Here is an 18,342-nt window from a genome sequence, read left to right as displayed (position 1 = left end):
CTAACATTTTAAGAAGGTTTACGAATTTGTGTTGGGCCACATTCAAAGCCATCCCGGGCCACATGTGGCCCTTGGGCTGCAGATTGAACAAGCTTGACATACGATGACTCAGCTCACCAGCCCAATAAAAGCTGTTTTCACCTCGTTCAGGGAGGTACTGCTTTTGGGAACTATCCCTGGCATCCTCCTCACGTGTTGCCAATAATAAAACCCTTGGTGAACTCCTCCTTGGCTGTGGTCATTGGACCATGAACCGCCAAGTGATTGAACCCTAACACTTTGACCTTTGAGCTGCCCTCGGTCTGACCACAGAAAGAGAAGGTGGATGGCAGTGCTTCAATTACATATAATATAGATATGCTATGCAGTATTATTTTTATAATTTCTTATACAAATGACTATATACTGTCTTAATGGACTAAGAGTAGAAATTATGCCATAGTGGAGACCATCTTTTCCAAAGGACAGGTGAGTTCCGCTACCTCCATCCTCATCTGAGAGTGGGCTCCAGGGTCTCCCTGGCTCCCCTTTCATGCAGGTTTTGCTGGGCAGATCCCAGTGCCCATCTTGACAGCACCTGGGCTGGCTCCTCCTTGGAACAAGCCCTCCCAGGGGATACCCTTGTGTCTTAGCAAAAGGTCCTGAAGCCAGGAGGCTGGTCTGCTGAGTCAAGATTGCTTCATAGAGCCTATTTTGACTTCTCTGTGGACCATTCCTACTTCTCTTCCCAGTGCCGCTCAAACTGTCAGTTTCAACCCACAGGTCCCTTTGTGACTTGGGTCCCCACAATATGCGATTATTGCCTCTCCTACTCTGCTGTCCGCTGTCAGTTGAGACAAATAAGCCATGTGTTTTGGCATTAGCAATGGGCCTCCTGCTCAGGGAGAAAATGAACAAACCTGTCCATCTTCCCTTTTCACTTCCCACACCTGGCATGCTTGAAAGAACCAAGGAGATGGTATTGCCTCAGCTTGCCACGCACCCCTCATTCCTAATCTTGAGGTGACAGAATTTGGATTTAGTGACAGGATGAGGGTTGCTATGACAACCCACTGATGCTAGGTGCTCCATAAGAGGGCATTTTTGACAGGTCCTCGCAAAGCCTGCCATTTGCGTGGCGACCAAATCTCCTGTATTTGTGCACAAGACATACCTAGGGACATAGCACCCTTTATGCCTTCAAAACGCCACACGCATATCTGTGGGCGTCCCTCTTAAAGAAACAGCAAAGCCTTACTTTGTAATTTGGGAAAAAGAACCAGGTTTGTATTGGAAGTGGACGCGAATCTGGACCTTTCTCTGGGCTCATAGGACTCAAGGCCAGGACTCAATCAAAACATCTGGCTTGCTAGGATGATTCCAAGGGTGCAAAGGGCAGTCATGGGAATATCATGTCGCTTTCTGCATAATTTTTCATTCATTTAGTTCGAGCTGTACTGGTTCCTTCAATTCAGAACTCCTCAGGCTTCTTTAGGCAGCCTGGGCCTTGCAGTGGACTCATGAAGGTTCTTCTCTCTCCCCTTCCCCTCTCTCCTCAGGTGCTCAAATATGCAATCAACCACCAGTTCCTGTGTTTGCAAACTTCCCACTTTGAGACTTCCAACTGTAAGACTGTATATTGTCTTAATGGACTAAGAGTGAGAATGATGTCATAATGGGGACCATCTTTTCCAAGGGACAAGTGAGTCCCCCTCTCCATCCTCATCCAAGAGTGGGCCCCAGGGTTCTCCTGCCCCCTTTCATGCAAAGTTTCCTCAGATGTGAGGAAACTTCCAACTTTCTCTAAATATAAATATATATATATATATATATATATATATATATAAATAAATCACATCTGTTAATATACCTTTTAAAAAACCCCAGCTAGGCAAGGTTGCCCAGGAACACCAGAGACACCAAAAGAACAGGAAGAAATATGCCTTTTATTAGGAGTCACATATGTACAGAGAAAGCTGTTTCTCACAGCTCAGGGGAGGCTGTGAGAAAGAGCCACTGTCATCCAAGGTCACTGCGCGTACACTGGTAATACCACTTAGACACCACCGCACATGATTAAGAAACAGAACCATGACACAGAAATGCAGAAGAGACACAGGTATGTGTGTGAACACATCATTTCTAAAAACAAGTCAACACAAAAATACAATGTGCCAATAAAAAAAAATAGGTATATCCATACATGTCTTTTTTTCTGTTTTTCAAGTGAATACATGGTATGCTGAGCTTTCACCTCCAGCTTTTTCCACATCGGGATTCACAGGCACTTTAGCACCCCAGCCACGGTTTACAATACAGGATGTTCAGAACGATGAAGGAAGATGGGAGTCACCGAGGTCCCCGAGACACACACACACTCAAATACTGACGCAAGAGTGAACTTCCTGCCACCGCCGCTGTGGGACCCAAAAATGTTCTCTGTGTGATGTGTAATGGCTTTTCCTTTGTCTTTTATGTTTCATGGCAGAATTACTTAGGAGCGTGGCATCGCCAGTCAGACATGCAGTGTGTGGACGCGTTAGACAAGCATCAATTGCCTCTGACTTGAAAAACCGTAGAGAGCAGATCAAAATGACTGTCTGGTTTATCTCTGTCCCATTCTGTGCCCTTCCTGACAAGCTGTCAGAACAAAAACTAATTAAAATAATTACTGGGATGTACTGGGCCATGAGCTCTTCCCAGGAGAATTTCTTTCTTAGCTCTCCCCTCATGATAGACACAGGGCCAATGGCAGGCCCAGCTTCCCCCGGCAGGAGCCACTCCTGTCTCCCACGTTCCCCACACAGAGCTGTGGTGACTCAACCCACGTGTCAGGAACAGGAGCGAACAAGCGTATGTATAAACGCAGACTAGGATCATCACTTTATTGGTAATGTTGAGTTATAAGGCAGTTACAAAAGGAGCCCCATGGTGACCAAACAATGTTGGACTATGGCTTAGCTTCTGTAATAGGATGACCGACTCTCCCATCACAAGGAGCTGAGAAAGGAAAGAGAAAACCACGCTGATGACAAAGTATGACAAATGGCTGTGCTGTGAAGTACCAGAAAGCCCCAATTTTTGGTGTATGTCGCCCACTTTTCCTCCACCAGAGGCTGAGATGTCATCCCATAGCTAAGAGAACTTAGAGGGAAAAACAGGGCCGCACGTCATCCTCCACTTCGGGTGAATTTGTCACTCCAAGTGGTGCAGGGATGTTACAACCAAGCCGTGGACAACTCATGAGTCAGGCTGAGATTCCTGGTACTGTGGAGAGGCGCAGAGCATATGAACGCCTCGAACAGATGATTGTCACAGGGTGGGAAATCCTTCCATGAAACAGACACTTGAGACATAGTGGCAACGACATTAAGGCCTTCCATTTCTCTGCCTACACCGCTTAAAGGCACTGATACCAACAACAGAAATACTCCATAGTACCATCGAGGTTTTAAAAAAACTCCCAAAATACAAGTCTTCATAGGAAAATGTCTTTTATTGCGTGACATGAAGCATCCGTTCTTTGCGCACTCAGGAATAGAAGGGTCTCCCTTTCTCAGGAGTCTGAAGTCTGTTCAGCCTCGCAACCTGAGAAGGGGAGGGGGGCACGTCTTGCCGGAAGGGCCCCTTGGGAGGGGCGTAACTGGGGTCCTGGACTTTCTTATACGAGTCATAGTTGCTGGGCCCCTCGGAAGGAGGCTGCTTCTTCATCTGCTGCTCCTTCCGCCTCTGTTCCTGGCGAAGGAGCTCCTGAGTTTCCAGCATGACCCTGGCGTTGAAGCCGTGTCCTCCCAGGTAGCCGTTCCTGGAGCCTTGGTAGCTGGAGTACCTGGGGTTCTCTTTGGCACTCTGGAAGCCTTCCCCGGGGGAGTAGTTCTGCTCCCAAGAGTCCTGGGAGACCGAGCTGGCATTTTTCCTGCTTTGCCTAGAAAGCAAAACCCAAAGGTTAGTGTGAGGGTAGGAAGAAGGAGGGAGAGGGAGGAAAGGGGGCACGATGGGATGGAATATGCATTTTCACGTTTCAGCAAATATTCCTGTTCTCTCATCACATGCCAGACACTGCGATAGGGGCTGGAGAATTCAAAAATGACTGTCCTCAGCAAGTGCATAGTCTTAGACAACTAAACTAACAACGAGTGAACAGGAGAGAGAACTAGACTGTGCAGCTACTTAGAAACAGGGTCATCCTCCTGTATCTGAGAAAGTTGTGTCTGTTCTGCTTAGGGTACCAATATCTCCTGCAATTTAGACACACTGGCAAAGTATAGAAGCATTAGAGGTTTGGCAGCTTCCATGGTAGGAATAATTGCTCACCTTAGAACATTACAATTCAATTCTAAACAAGCACAACAAATATTTTACACAGCTGCCACCATAATGCCAGAAGCGCTAGCTAATATGAAGTACATGTAATGGATTACAGTATGAGTTCGGTTATGAAAGATTTAAGTCTAGACTCCTTTATGATAAAAAATGCAACAGGCAGTCCCTTAAAGCTCTGGCTTTCGAGTTGTGTATGTCAGCAACTTACACTCTCCGGGATACCTGCTCATCGAGGTTGGACGGACAGTCCGGAAGTCTGTAGAGTAAGCACTATTTTCTTATACATTTACCTTCACCAATGGCCAGGGTGACCTACTTAACTTGCTTTCTGTCGCCCCAGGATAGGCAAGTAAATCAGAAATTTCAAATTCTTCCCACTTCTGCAACAGAGTTGCACGTGATTTCCAGGAAACATTATTGTTTTGAAACATCTTTAATTTACTATCAAGTCTCTAGATGGTTTTATGAATTTACAATAAGATCGGCTATGATGAAGTAAAACAATTCTGTGCCAGAAAGGAAGACATGCCCTAATTTTTTTGCCTTGAAAATAGAAGAGGGGGAGAGACAATTGAGTAATGAAACAAAATATATTGCTCCATTTATCAATAAGAAAATCATTTGGCAACAGTATGTATTGCTCAGCCCTCTCCATCAACACACACAACACAGCTGAATGTTCACAAAGACTTTCATGGAAGGAAAAGAAGGTCTGGGAAGCCACTGCATCTCCTGCAGGAATGATGCAATTTGCATTTTTGGACATTCACAATTGCATCAATATGGTTTGGAGTGAAACGCACCCATTCTCCATATGGCCTAAAATGTAGTTGGGAACATTTTCAGTAAGGAAAATGACCGTAATGTCCAGCATCATCTCTGGCTACGACGATGACTGGATGAGTATTCCATAGCATGTCTGTCTGGGTCTCTTTTAACGGAAGACTGCACTGTTTGTACAGTCGGCCCAGGCAAGAATCCTTAGATGTGATGGAATAGTTTATTTGCCTAAAGCACTGATTATCTTCACTTAAAAAGTCATAAATTAATCTGCCCAGAGACAAGACTGTTGGAAAATGCCGGCATGAAACCAGGGATTTGACATTAATCGTGAAACTTTAATTAAAACAAGGAACTTGTGACTGATATTACAGCAACAAAAATGGGATTCCTTTATGAGTTATCAGTCTGAAGATAATCAGAAATAGGCTGCAGACATTTCACCTCTTTTTCATCCCTGGCCTACTAAGATCCACCAACCCCCTTCCTCCCCAGCTTCATGGAGCCCCAGGCTTCGCTCTACGGCAGCTGTGCACCCTAAGTGGATTCTGCATCATCCCCGGAAGACACGGTCTTTCTACATTTAAACAGGGAGAATTCACTAAAGGTTTGTTAGGGATGGAAATTACAACAATGTGGGAGAATGAATTTTTTGTAGCTAAAATTTTCTTCAAATTAATCAGTATAGAGAGAAGGAAGCAGACTGCCCTGAGGTCTGAAGTAAGATATGTGGGTAAAATGCACATAAGACAAACAGACACACACACACACACACACGCAGACACACACAAACGCACACACACACAATTCCTTGGTAAGGAAGTTAGCAGTATCTATGTGCTCTTGATTAAGGAGAGAATGAGAAATGGGCCAATTGTAGAGACCAAGGGAAGGAAACAGACAATAAGAGTTTCCTGCACTAGGAAATCTGGCATCCAGGCAGCAAGGCAAGGTGGGAGTGGCTTAGGCTCAGAGCAATGTAGATTCAAATCCTGAGCCTGCCACCGCCTGGCTGTGTGACACTGGGCGAGTTATGCTCACTGGGCTCAAGTTACCTTACCTACGAAACAGGCATAATCTCTAACCCTGAAAGGTTGTGGGGAGAAAGAAATGAAATAACACATGTAAAGTGCTTAGAAAAGTGACTCGCACTCAGTAAGTGATTGACTAATAGGTCCCGGAGGAGTAGTTTGAAGACAAAGTCACTCTGCCTTCAAAGATTAGGCTCTGAGCCTGGATGTGGTGGCTCAGGCCTGTAATCTCAGAACTTTAGGAGGATGAGGTGGGAGGACTGCTTGAGGCCAGGAGTTTGAGATCAGCCTGGGTAACATAGTGAGACCCCATCTCTACAAAGAATGTTTTGAAAAAATTAGCCAGGTGTGGTGATGGGTGTCTGTAGTCCCAGCAACTTGGGTGGCTGAGGTGGGAGAATTGCTTGAGCCCAGGAGGTCGAGGCTGCAGTGAGCCGTGATTGCACCACTGCACTGCAGCCTGGGTGACAAAGTGAGACCTCATCTCTAAAAGAGGAAAACAAGAAAAAAAGGCTCTGGATTTAGGGAGGCATCTTTTTGACCAAAGAAGAAAATTGTTTTTAATTTAATTATTTTGTTTTTGAGACACAGCCTCACTCTTTTGCCCAGGGTGGAGTACAGTGGTGCAATCTTGGCTCACTGCAACTTCTACTTCCTGGGTTCAAGTGATTCAACTGTCTTAGCCTCCCAGGTAGCTGGGATTACAGGAACAAACCACCACACCTGGATAATTTTTGTACTGTTAGTAGAGACAGGATTTCACCATGTTGGACCAGGCTGGTCTTGAACTCCTGAACGCAAGTGATCCGCTGACCTCAGCCTCCCATAGTCCTGGGATTACAGGCATGAGCCACTCTGCTCGGCCAAAAATTGTTTTTTAAAGTTAGCTTTCCCTTCCTTGGTTGGAGGGATTGAGTAGAGATACCAAGACACAGAAAAGCACCGGAGGAGAAAGGAACCCTTGCTAAGCGAGGGCAACTTTGGCACACTGCTGCAGAGATCAGAGGGAAGCCCGTGTTCTTCCTGCTGTCCTGTGAGCCCTTGGCTAAGGCCACGGGTAACAACAGCAACAAAATATCAATCTCCTTTCACTGAATTTCTTTATAACCAACACATAGGATTGCTTGGTCCTGCAATGAGCCCCTGGACATTGCTAAATCCACTCAAAGCAACTACTGCGGTTTGGCAATAACAATCACCTAAAGATTATCACCTAAAGATTACAACCACCTCCAACATGGCCTGGAGACCATCAGCATGGAGAGGACTCAGACCAAAGATCTGATGCCCGAGGAAAGCCATTAAGCCACCAGGGTGAGGGGGACACAGAGAGATGGAGGAAGACAGAGGGAGCGAGGCTAAGAAGTTGGGAAGTAGATTGGAGACATAACAAATGGGTCTTGTGGAGGGAACGTGGGAGGGAGCAGAGACACAGCTTGGAGGGTGAGGTACACAAAGCTTTCGAGGAAGTCAGACCACAGCAGACGGGGAGCCGAGGGAGGGGAGAAAGATGAAGAGGAAATGGAGAGGCAGGAAAAGAAAATGAAGGGAAACACCAAACCAAGAACCTTACGTCTCTTTACCAGTGCCTGTGACTACGCACGCCTCTATTCCGTTTGGGGGCTGCCTTTTGGATATTAAGGAAAGAAACTAATTTCGGAATTAAAAAAAGATGATGTCAAAGGGTACAAATCTCAATGACAGAGGAGCAATTTTTCTGTTTGTTCTATTGCACAGCATGGTAGGTATAGTTAATAACAGAGTATTGTACATTTCACAACTGCTGAGAGAGTAAATATTTGAGGTGATGGATATGTTAGCTAACTTGATTAATTAAACTTAATTAATTCTTTTATGGTGTATTCATAGATCATAACATCACTTTGTGCCCCACAAATTATACAATTATAAACTGTCAATTTATAATTTTTTCTTTTTTTTTTTTTTGAGACAGAGTTTTGCTCTGTTACCCAGGCTGGAGTGCAGTGGCGCGACCTCGGCTCACTGCAAGCTCCGCCTCCCGGGTTCACACCATTCTCCTGCCTCAGCCTCCCGAGTGGCTGGGACTACACGCGCCCGCCACCACGCCCGGCTAATGTTTTGTATTTTTAGTAGAGACGAGGTTTCACCATGTTAGCCAGGATGGTCTCGATCTCCTGACCTCATGATCTGCCTGCCTTGGCCTCCCAAATGCTGGGATTACAGGCGTGAGCCACCACGCCCGGCCTATAATTTATAATAAAAAATAAATTATTTTAGAAAAAGAAAAACAAACAAAAATCCTACTCTGATTGAGAACTGAGTGTGGGGCCACCACACAGGTCCCTTTTCCTGCCAACTAGTGTTACCACCTGGCCAGTGTTTCTCATTGACATTCCAAAATGTGACTTGAATTCTGTCCATAGAGTTTCTTACTTACAGTTAGAATTTACAAACCATTCTTCCTCATATACATGCCTCTAATTCAAACCACCTTATCTAATGCAAGTGATACAAAGCACAGACCATTTGTTTTATTTTATGCTCCACTTTGTAACTATACTTTTTTCTGTGTGTAATCTTTTTGGTTTCTAATGCCATACCAACTTGTTTAGACAAAACTCTGTTAATTGTCAACATCCGAAAAGCAGAGGTCAAGTGTCTTTGAAGAATATCACATGTCAGAAACTTGGACTTGACTCACGCTCATGGAGGTGGCTGCGGTCCCCCTGACCTCCTGTTTGCTTTCTTTCCCTTCCTTCAGATCTCTGCACAAAGCCTGCCGCAGAGTGGGGCTGCTTTGCAAGGCATCAAGCTGGATGCAGGGTTCTACGTTCCTAATCTCCCTCACAGACAGGAAGATTCCCATTGATAAACTGTTCTCTAAAGGAAGACAAGAAGATACTGCAGAAGCCTACCAGCCTCTGCTGCCCAAACTTACATAACTCTTTAAGTTGAGGATGTCTGCTTTTCTCATATCTAAATAGGATAAAATGACTAAAAATAGGGAGCTACAATTAACCCAGAGGGAAAGCTGTAGTTATTTAGGGCAACACTAAATAACAGCGGAGGCACTAGCGGTAGCGGCTGCAACCCTCCTCTGCATGTAAATATAGGTATCTCTACCAGGCGCTTCCGCAGGGAGAGGCGGAGAAGGGAAGAGATGTCGGGGCTGAGAGTAAAGAAGGGAGAGGAATGGGAAGGTGAGGACGAAAGGTTCGGTGGGAATGCATGAGCTACTTTGGAATGCAACCAGGAGAAATTCAGTGGAAGCACCTGCCTCTGTCTTTTGCCTCTTCTGAGGACTGGGACCCAAGTGCCCCTTCTCCCTTGCAACTGCCCTGCCTTCCCGGCCTGCCCACAGCTGTCTCTCCCTCCTCCCTTTCTCAGCCCTTGGCAGCTCCCACGTCACTGCTCTCATTATACACACTTTGTTATGTTTCTCTTTCAATCCTTAGAGACACTCTCAGGCACGGCCAAAATATATGAAGCCAAACAATTGGCCAATAAAAATAAGAACACAGACCCTGCCCTGACAACACTGTCCACACAAGCTATGAAGTGCCCTGGCCCACCCGTGTGGTCGTGCAGACAGGGCCATGCCAGGTGGGCCAATTCGTCCATGCTGTCAGCTCACCCTTCCGATGGAATGCAGCCACACAGACTGGAGGGCAGTGGCGGGGAGGGGAGTGGCGGAGTGGGGGATAGGGTGGATTTTACACAGACAAACCTTGATGTCTAATTCTTCAAGTGCTTAGGCATTTGATTCACTGGGTTGATTCACACAGTGACCTCCTTCTAAATGCTGAGGGCAGGAGAGCACTGAGGGGAACTTTGCACCTGTTAATATCCCAAATTTGGGGCCAGGCGTGGTGGCTCACACCTGTAATCCCAGCACTTTGGGGGGCTAAGGTGGGCAGATCACTTAAGTAAGGCCAGGGGTTCGAAACCAGCTTGGACAACATGGCAAACCCCTTCTCTACTAAAGATACAAAAATTAGCCAGGCAAGGTGGTGCATGCTTGTAATCCCAGCTACTTGGGAGGCTAAGGCATGAGAATTGCTTGAGTCTGGGAGGTGGAGGTTGCAGTGAGCCAAGGTCACGCCACTGCACTCCAGCCTGGGCAAGAGAACAAGACTCTGTCTCAAAAAATTTGGGGGCAGAAGCCCTTGATAGCAACGGGCCTTATAAAATCATGGTTTAGGGCATGGGCAGGTGCAGGTTTGAATGCTGGCAAAATGACTTACTAGCTGTGTGAGCTGGGGGAAATTTACTTACTCTGAGCTGTTTCCTTGTAAGATAAGATTATCTCAAAGGTCCTATAAAGACCAAAACTTTAATGACTCTTACCTAGAGCAGGCTAAAGAACCTGGCAATTCTCCTCTTTAAAGGAAAAAATAATTTAGTACTCAAAGGGATATATATAGCCTTATGGATTGAAAAAGAACAACTGAATGAATAAACTGCTGTAATAGATGGCACTCATCCCCATGGAGACTCATTCACATCCATGTCCCCTTGGCTGACCTGTGTCCATGTGGTGAAGTCCCTCGTGGTTGTTACAGTGATTATTTAACATGTAAAGAAATTCATCTTTTCAAGACAGGGTCTTGCTCTGTCACCCAGGCTGGAGTGCAGTGGTGTGATCTCGGCTCACTGTGTAACCTCTGCTTCCCAGGCTCAAGCGATCCTCCCATCTCAGCCTCCCACAGAGCTGGGATTACAGGCATGTGCCACCATGCCCGGCTAATTTTTGTATTTTTTATGGAGATAGTGTTTTGCCATGTTGCCCAGGCTGGTCTTGAACTCCTGGGCTCAAATGATCTGCCTGCCTCAGCCTCCCAAAGTGCTGGGATTACAGACCTGAGCCACCGTGCCTGGCCAGGACTCATCTTTATTAGAAATTGATCAAGATCACTCTACATTGGTCAGTCAAGATAAGCATTTGTCTCCTAACTCCCCAAAACTGTTTTGCTCAAAGTCAAAAGTCTACCTGATATCAACATGGCAAATGAATCTTTTCCCACTTAAAATATGTCTTTGTCACCTGATTTTGAAATACAGCAACAAATGCCTATAAGAATTGTGACTACAGGAGTCACCTGTTTTGGGAAGTTTAAAAAGCTGAATGTTTTTCAACATTTTTATTCTTTACTATGCCTGGAAGAAAAACTTTGATGGAAAAATAGTTACTGTTTCAATGTACTGGCACTCAGTCACCCTGAGACCCTTGCAGGCCTTTGTCAGAGAACTGGGCCAAGGCGTCTCCCCTGGGGAGCAGGCAGGTAAGGGTTTCTTGCTCGGTTCCCAGCTAACAAGCTCAACATCCCTGAGACCCTCTAAAGTTAAACATGGGTGACAGCAGTGATGATGGGACAGTAAGAGAGTGAGGTTTGGGCCCACGGATCCCACACAACCACGGCGTATGCAGCACTGACTCTCGAGCCTTTTATGGAGCTCTGGATTTATGAAGTATCATTTATTCTAATTACCCTATGTGCTAAGCCAAATAAGGGTTATCTTCCCATTTTTCAGATGAAGATACTGTCTTGTCCACACAGGAAGCAGGAGAGCCAATACTAAGAAGCCAGTACACGAGTCGCTTCACTTTTTTAGGGAGCTTGTGGGTGAAAATACTGGCATCTCCTGCAATGGGCATTTCCCCTGGCCTCTCAATACGACAGCCCCCCATCCACGCTAAGGAACAGTAGCCACCGGACATTTTTATTGGTTCCTCTGTTGCTACCAGGGGCAAGCTGGAGAGGCCCCAGTGACTTGGGAAGGAGCGCGTTCCTAAAGGGCGGGGGATCTTAAAGGGCCGGGGGGGATCTGGAGGCTCGGCCAAGCGTCCTCATACCGAGGCAGAGAGCTGTACTGGCGCTGGGCCTGCTGGGAGCTCTCGCGCTCCTCCTGCCGCTGCCGCTGCATCTGCACCTCCACGGACACGGAGTGCCGCCCGCTCTGCGTCGCCGGCCGTGCGTTCGGCTGGAAGAGGAAAATACAAGCACATCGTTAACCAGAAAGATCTGTACAGATCACACCACTGGTTGACTCCATTTCGATTCTTATGAATTGACTTTGAAAATTTTGAAAATTCTGTGATTTGTTTTTCAAAATCGTTTCTTTGAGAAAAGTGGCACACATATATTTGCTCTTATGAGCCCACAAACACTCAATTTTCTTAAACTGTGATTTTGGCTTTGGCATGTGGTTTAAATTGAAGAGATCAAACTTTCTAGTCTTCTTTAATTTTTTTTTTTTTTTTTTTTTTTTTTTTAGAGATGGGATCTCTGTCACCCAAGCAGGAGTGCAGTCGTGCAATTATGGCTCACTGCAGCCTTGAACTCCTGGGCTCAAGTGATCCTCCCACCTCAGTCTCCCGAGTAACCGGGACTACAGGCACAGGCCACCATGCCTGGCTAATTTTTTTTTTTTTTTTGGTAGAGATGGGGTTTCCCTTTGTTGTCCTGGCTTCAAGCAATCCTGCCTCAGCCTCCCAAAGTGCTGAGATTACAGGTGTAAGCCACTAAACCCAGCGTCTAGTCTTTTAAATGAGGCCTGGTAAATGCTGACATAAGACACCATTTACCTCTCTCCAGAATACACAGAGCAGATACAATGAGAATGAGGCTCTTCCAAAAACTAGAACATGTTAATGCCAAAAAAATAAAAATAAAAATTTGCTCCAGCTCTCAAAAGTGGGAAAGTCCAGGAGTGCACACTTGTGAGGTGGCCATGTTGATGAATTTTGGGGGGTAGGTATATATTTTAGTTTTACAGCAGGATACAGTATAGCTGATTCCCCTTTTGTTACAGGATGACAGTGAAATTTTAAGCCAAGATTAGTTTAAACTAGGTACCAACAGGTCTCCTGCAATCCACAGATGGCAGCCAAACAGGGAAAAGAAATGCCTATCAAAAGAACAAACCCAAAAGCTAATCGCTACTTAAATTGGTTATTAGGTGATGCATTTTACCTTAGTTATTAGGAAATGGCAATTTACCTAGGTTAATCATCCCCTATAGAGAACACTTCAATCCTTCTAACTAAATACTTTGGTTAGCACTCCATTTCAGGAGTTCAAGACCAGCCTGGGCACCACAGTGAGACCCTGTCTCTGCAAAAAAATATTTAAAAATTAGTCAGGTGCAGTGGCACATGTCTGTGATCCCAGCTACTTGGGAAGCTGAGACAGGAGGACCACTTGAGCCTAGGAGATTGAGGCTGCAGTGAGCCATGACCGTGCCATTGCACTCCAGCCTGGGTGATGGTGCAAGATCCTGTCTCAAAAAAAGAAAAAAAAAAAAAAGGAAAAACAAAAAGAAAGAAAAGAAAAAACATACTTTGGTCACCAAGTCATCTGGTGATTGGTGCTTCTCACCGAAATCAGATTACTGAATGTGTACACTGCATTGTATAGATCAGGTTTCTGGGATGCTTCAATTTCTCACTGACAATGGTTAGCTTACCTTCTAGATCTGGCCTTTTGAAATAAAAGTAGCTGTGCTCAAAATAGACAATGATGCCTCTACATTTATGAAACATCCCAATGTTTGTCACAGCATCAGCAGTAGGCCCCTTAAGTGATCCTTTTCAGTACTGGCCACCCTCAGTTCCCCCTCTGTTATGCAACGTTGTGCAACAGGCATAGTCTGAGTGAGGAATGTCTGTTAGAAACCAGTTATTGATTTTCTTTTAGAGTTGAAAGCTAATGGTAGACTTTGCCCTGATAATGATTTTCTAAAACAACAGAGTCTGAGCATTCATTTGGCGAGTTGTAAGATAACAGGTAGCCTTGTTACCAAAAGAATGGCTCCTATGGTTGGCTTTGGCCAGCACAGAAAGAAATCAAGCATCATCTATTGTTCTCTTTCTGCAAAGCCAGCACAACCTTACTTGTTGACAAGCAGTAATGAAGCAATATACAGGACAAACATTTCAAAGCATATGGGCTTAGTTAGTGAGCATATTAAAAATATCCCGATACAAAAATAATGTGTGAGGAGATTAGGCTTTACAACACCCCAGTCTCTACTAGGGGCTTTATAACCACACTCACTGGAACAAATGTGTGTTCAGAGACCCGCTTCACAACACCGTTCAAATAACACATCAGTGAGGCCTTCAGCAAGAAAAACACTTCGCTGAGAGAGTTCTGCTTATGCAAACAATGTTCATCAACTGCATTAAAAGAGACAGACATTTTCTTCCATAACACTTGACGACGCTGGCCAAAAAGGAAACTGAGCTGTTTTCTTGTCATGGTGAGCAATGGGAAGCTTGAGATAAACCACTGGACAGAAAGAAAACACTACACCATTTCCTTTACACCCTCAAAAGAACCGCATTTTCCTTTCCTTTTCACTCAGTGTAAGCTATATGCATGTGTCAAACAGTCTTGAAAGATCTGGCATTCTGCAGCAGGATTTAGTAACCAGCTTTTTAAGCTCGTGCTGTTCTGTGACAAGCTGCTTGTGGAGATGTGAAGGGAAATTACAAGGTCTTGTAGAAATTTCAGGTGTATTTTTAAGTTGTTTCTCCCATAGGCCTGAAAATTTGATTCTGACAGAGAAAAAAGAAGTTGAAGGACTTGCTTTTTCTGCTGTGTGTTTTCTGACACTGTTCACCTCAAACTTTATCGGCTACAAGTATCTAGTTGGATCTGGATACATTCCAGTGATGACATTATCAGCATATGGGGTCTGAAAACTTAAAAGGAGTGAAAGAGTTTGGGATCAGCAAACTGACATATTTCATACTATCATGCTCACCAGGAAGAAACATAAACATTGGCTTCATCATTAATATTTTACTCCATTTCTCTTTTCAGAACTTGCAAAAGGGTGGGTTACTAAAGAGAATCACTCTTATCTTTAAGATAAAACTCTCTAACAGGTCACATATTTCAAGGAAGATTGCATACATGACCAGCCCAGAGCAACAACTAAATAAGTTCATCCTGGCAAGTTTGACACTTGGCCTGAATAAAAAATCACCCCTCTAATTCACAATTTAAATGCAGACCTCTTAAAAACAAAAACTGGATGAACAGTATTACAATGGCAATCTCGAATTTTACACACTGTGGCTTCAATCCCTATGGCAGGAACAAAATAATGTATCTGAGTCCAAGCACAAAAATAAAGTGAAGAAAAGAGGTAATTTGTAACCTCACAGAGAAGTGTATGTTTTCAAATAAAATATCATCAACAACTGCAGCGACAAAGTAACACCCACATAGGGAAATACCTGGGTAGGCATAATTGTAATAACTCTGGAGATTCACCAGAGAACAAGGCGAAGCTCTGTTCTAACAGTGCAAATTACAAATAACCCTGTGATGAAATTGGTTACAAGCAATGACCTTTTAAATAAAAAAACAACCACGGCTGCCAGGGCCATAATAACAATAGAGACTGTAAGATGGAAATAAACACACGAGTATATATTACACAGGACGCTGGAGAGCCACGATATGTGAATCTCTTCATGGCCTATGTTTAAAACCACAAGTGAAAAATATGTATTTTTTTTTTTTTTGTAAGTGGACTACAAAGTACTTGTCTTTCTCATAGATTATAAAAGGATAATAGTTCGAGCTTGAGGAAGCTATACAATGTTGGTATCATTTAGTAGGGTAAAATATAAAAAATATTTTCACAGTTTTTTTTTTTAACATTTTTTGTTTTTATTTTAGAGTCAGAATTTTGCTCTGTTGCCAAGGCTGGAGTACAGTGGCGCAATCATAGCTCACTGCAGCCTCAAACTCCTGGGCTCAAGCTGTCCTCCTCAGTAGCCAGGACTACAGGTATGCACCACCATGCCTGGTTAATTTTTTTTTCTTTTTAATTTTTGTAGAGGCAAGGTCTTGCTGTGTTGCCCAGGCTGGTCTTGAACTCCTGATCTCAAGTGATCCTCCCAACTTCGCCTCCCAAAGTGCTGGAGATTACATGCTTGTAATGGTCTCATACGGTGTTTTATGAATTAAGTCATTAAGCATTTCTCTTAATTAAATAAAATCATCGCTTCAAAATAAAAATAGAAAAAAATGAAAATACAAAACGAAATATTTAATAGTTAATAATATCCACAGTACAAAGTTTCAGTACTAATTAGAACTAGGTAATACTGTAAGACTTTGACAGCTTAATATGCAAGTGTGCTGCCACTTATGAAATAAAATCATTGTTATATTAACATTTACATAGAATATTCAATAATTTCATATAATCTATCATTTTTCTTCTTATAGATAAGGAAAATAGTTGTAAGTATGTGTGGGTGTGCATGTGTATATATATACCCACACACACGTAATATTTTTATAAAGGATCATTTTAAGCAGATTTTCTCCTTAAATGATGAATGATAAAAATCTGCAAAATTTCGTACGTCCAAGGGCACATATAGAAAACAAAAAATAAAATACAAAACATTCAAGCACTTTGAATGAAAACCTGTGATGAAGATGATGGTGAGAATGATGCTGATGATGAAAAGACCAATGGCATTCCCTTGAGATTCACAATCCTTACTTTAGCAATTCATATGAGCTGTGACCCTAATAAGAATTCCATATTCTGATAAGAGTAGCAATTTAAAGATTTGGTAGGGAGCAGAAATCATTTTTATGCCATTAAATCATGTAAAGAGTGTCAACTGTTGACTCTGTTGAAAAGTGGCCAGTGCTAATATTGGTAATTATTTTCTTCAGTAGACTTATGTACAACTTTTAATCAAAACAACGTTAACTTTTGTCTACCCATCCTGCCTTCCCAGCCTTCTGCACCCACCCACACATGCCATAATTATGTAACTATTGACTGAACTCTTGTGGGTCTTGAATGTTGAAAAGCTTAATTGCTACTAAGGATGTGAGTAATGGCTGAAAAGACTGCAAAGCACACCCGTTTCCCTCATGAAGTTTTTAGAAATGAATGTTTTGGTATTAATAGTATTTGTCTTCACCTCATCTTTCACACCAGTGCTTAGATCTTTTATCCCCGCCCCCAACTTAAGCAACAGGAACACTGAAAATAAAAAGGTTGCTCTACAAAACAAGCCAGGCACTTTAGTGTCTGGGCTAATGGCAACCCAAGGTAGCTTCAGGAGTTCCCACCACCCAAGGCTTCTGAGCATAGCATGGCCATGAGTCACAGAGCCTTTGGCTAGGGGACAGGTCACAGAGCAGAATAAAGTGCTGACTTTGCGACAGTACAGAGGCTCTCTCCATGTGTGATCGGCACCTTTCTGCAGATGGCTTATCTCCAGGTCTATTTCTTTCTTTCTTTTTTTTTTGAGACAGAGTCTTGCTCTTGTAGCCAGGTTAGAGTGCAATGGCGTGATCTCGGCTCACTGCAACCTTTGCCTCCCGGGTTCAAGTGATTCTCCTGCCTCAGCCTCCTGAGTAGCTGGGATTACAGGCACCTGCCACCATACCCGGCTAATTTTTGTATTTTTAGTAGAGACAGGGTTTCACTATGTTGGCCAGGCTGGTCTCGAACTCCTGACCTCGCGATCCGCCCACCTGGGCCTCCCAAAGTGCTGGGATTATAGGCGTGAGCCACCGTGCCCAGCCCTCCAGGTCTATTTCTATGGGAGGTGATTTCCACCCAACTAGAGCTAGGGTTATACTCATTTCAAGGCTGTCAACTAAGGCAGCATTTTTTGAGTCAAGGCATGGAGGCCGCTATGAGAAAATGACAGCAGATACTTTTTAAGTCTTAAAAAAGATGGAAACAAAAGGAAAACCACCATTTTCTGAAATTCCCCAGGCATAGGGAGGCAATCTAGTGGTACACAGTGGCTGTGTGCTGTGATTGCCTTGCCAATTAAAGCAGGCAGAGCCCTAAGAGGGCAGGGAGAGCTATTAAAGTCTGAAACAGGAAAAGGGAGAAAAGGACAGATTTTGTTATTCATTGAAAGACAGACAGCTAGGAAACAAGCAAGCTTGAGGGAGAAGAGGATATTCACATTGCAGAGTATCAATTTTCTACCTGAAGGACTAAACTACTTTCAGTCACTTCCAACCTGGGATGGAAAGGATTTAGCAATACAGCTATTATTAAAGGCTCCATTATCCCATCTATCAATCGTCTCAGCCAGCAAGTCTCCTTGTGAGCAACACTCAGGTATCTGCAAAGTTTTTAGGGCATACTGTACTTATGTCTGCAGCCTGCAATTTAGTTCTTTTAAAAGCAACACTAAGTCCTGCACATACCGAAGCTCGGTGATAATAACCCTAACCTC

At 44.0% G+C, this 18,342-nt stretch overlaps 1 protein-coding gene across 5 annotated transcripts in view; it reads right to left on the bottom strand.

The window, feature by feature from the left end:
- Positions 1-1,905: 1,905 nt before the first annotated feature.
- Positions 1,906-18,342, bottom strand: part of PARD3 (par-3 family cell polarity regulator) — a 705,675-nt gene continuing 689,238 nt past the window's right edge. For 3 of the 5 annotated variants that reach the window (XM_030797833.1, XM_030797834.1, XM_030797835.1), the window contains exons 23-24: positions 11,950-12,077; positions 2,840-3,904 (exon numbers count right to left, since the gene is read on the bottom strand). In XM_030797833.1, the coding sequence (XP_030653693.1) occupies positions 3,511-3,904; positions 11,950-12,077 (522 nt within the window). In that variant the 3' untranslated portion in view covers positions 2,840-3,510. Of the gene's footprint in view, positions 3,905-11,949; positions 12,078-18,342 lie in introns of all 5 variants that reach the window. The other 2 variants (XM_030797831.1, XM_030797832.1) reach the window with 2 other exon arrangements.

The sequence above is a fragment of the Nomascus leucogenys genome, chromosome 18 (assembly GCF_006542625.1).
Source record: "Nomascus leucogenys isolate Asia chromosome 18, Asia_NLE_v1, whole genome shotgun sequence".
Classification (NCBI taxonomy): Eukaryota; Metazoa; Chordata; class Mammalia; order Primates; family Hylobatidae; genus Nomascus; species Nomascus leucogenys.
This window is presented reverse-complemented; position numbering and strand designations above follow the sequence as displayed.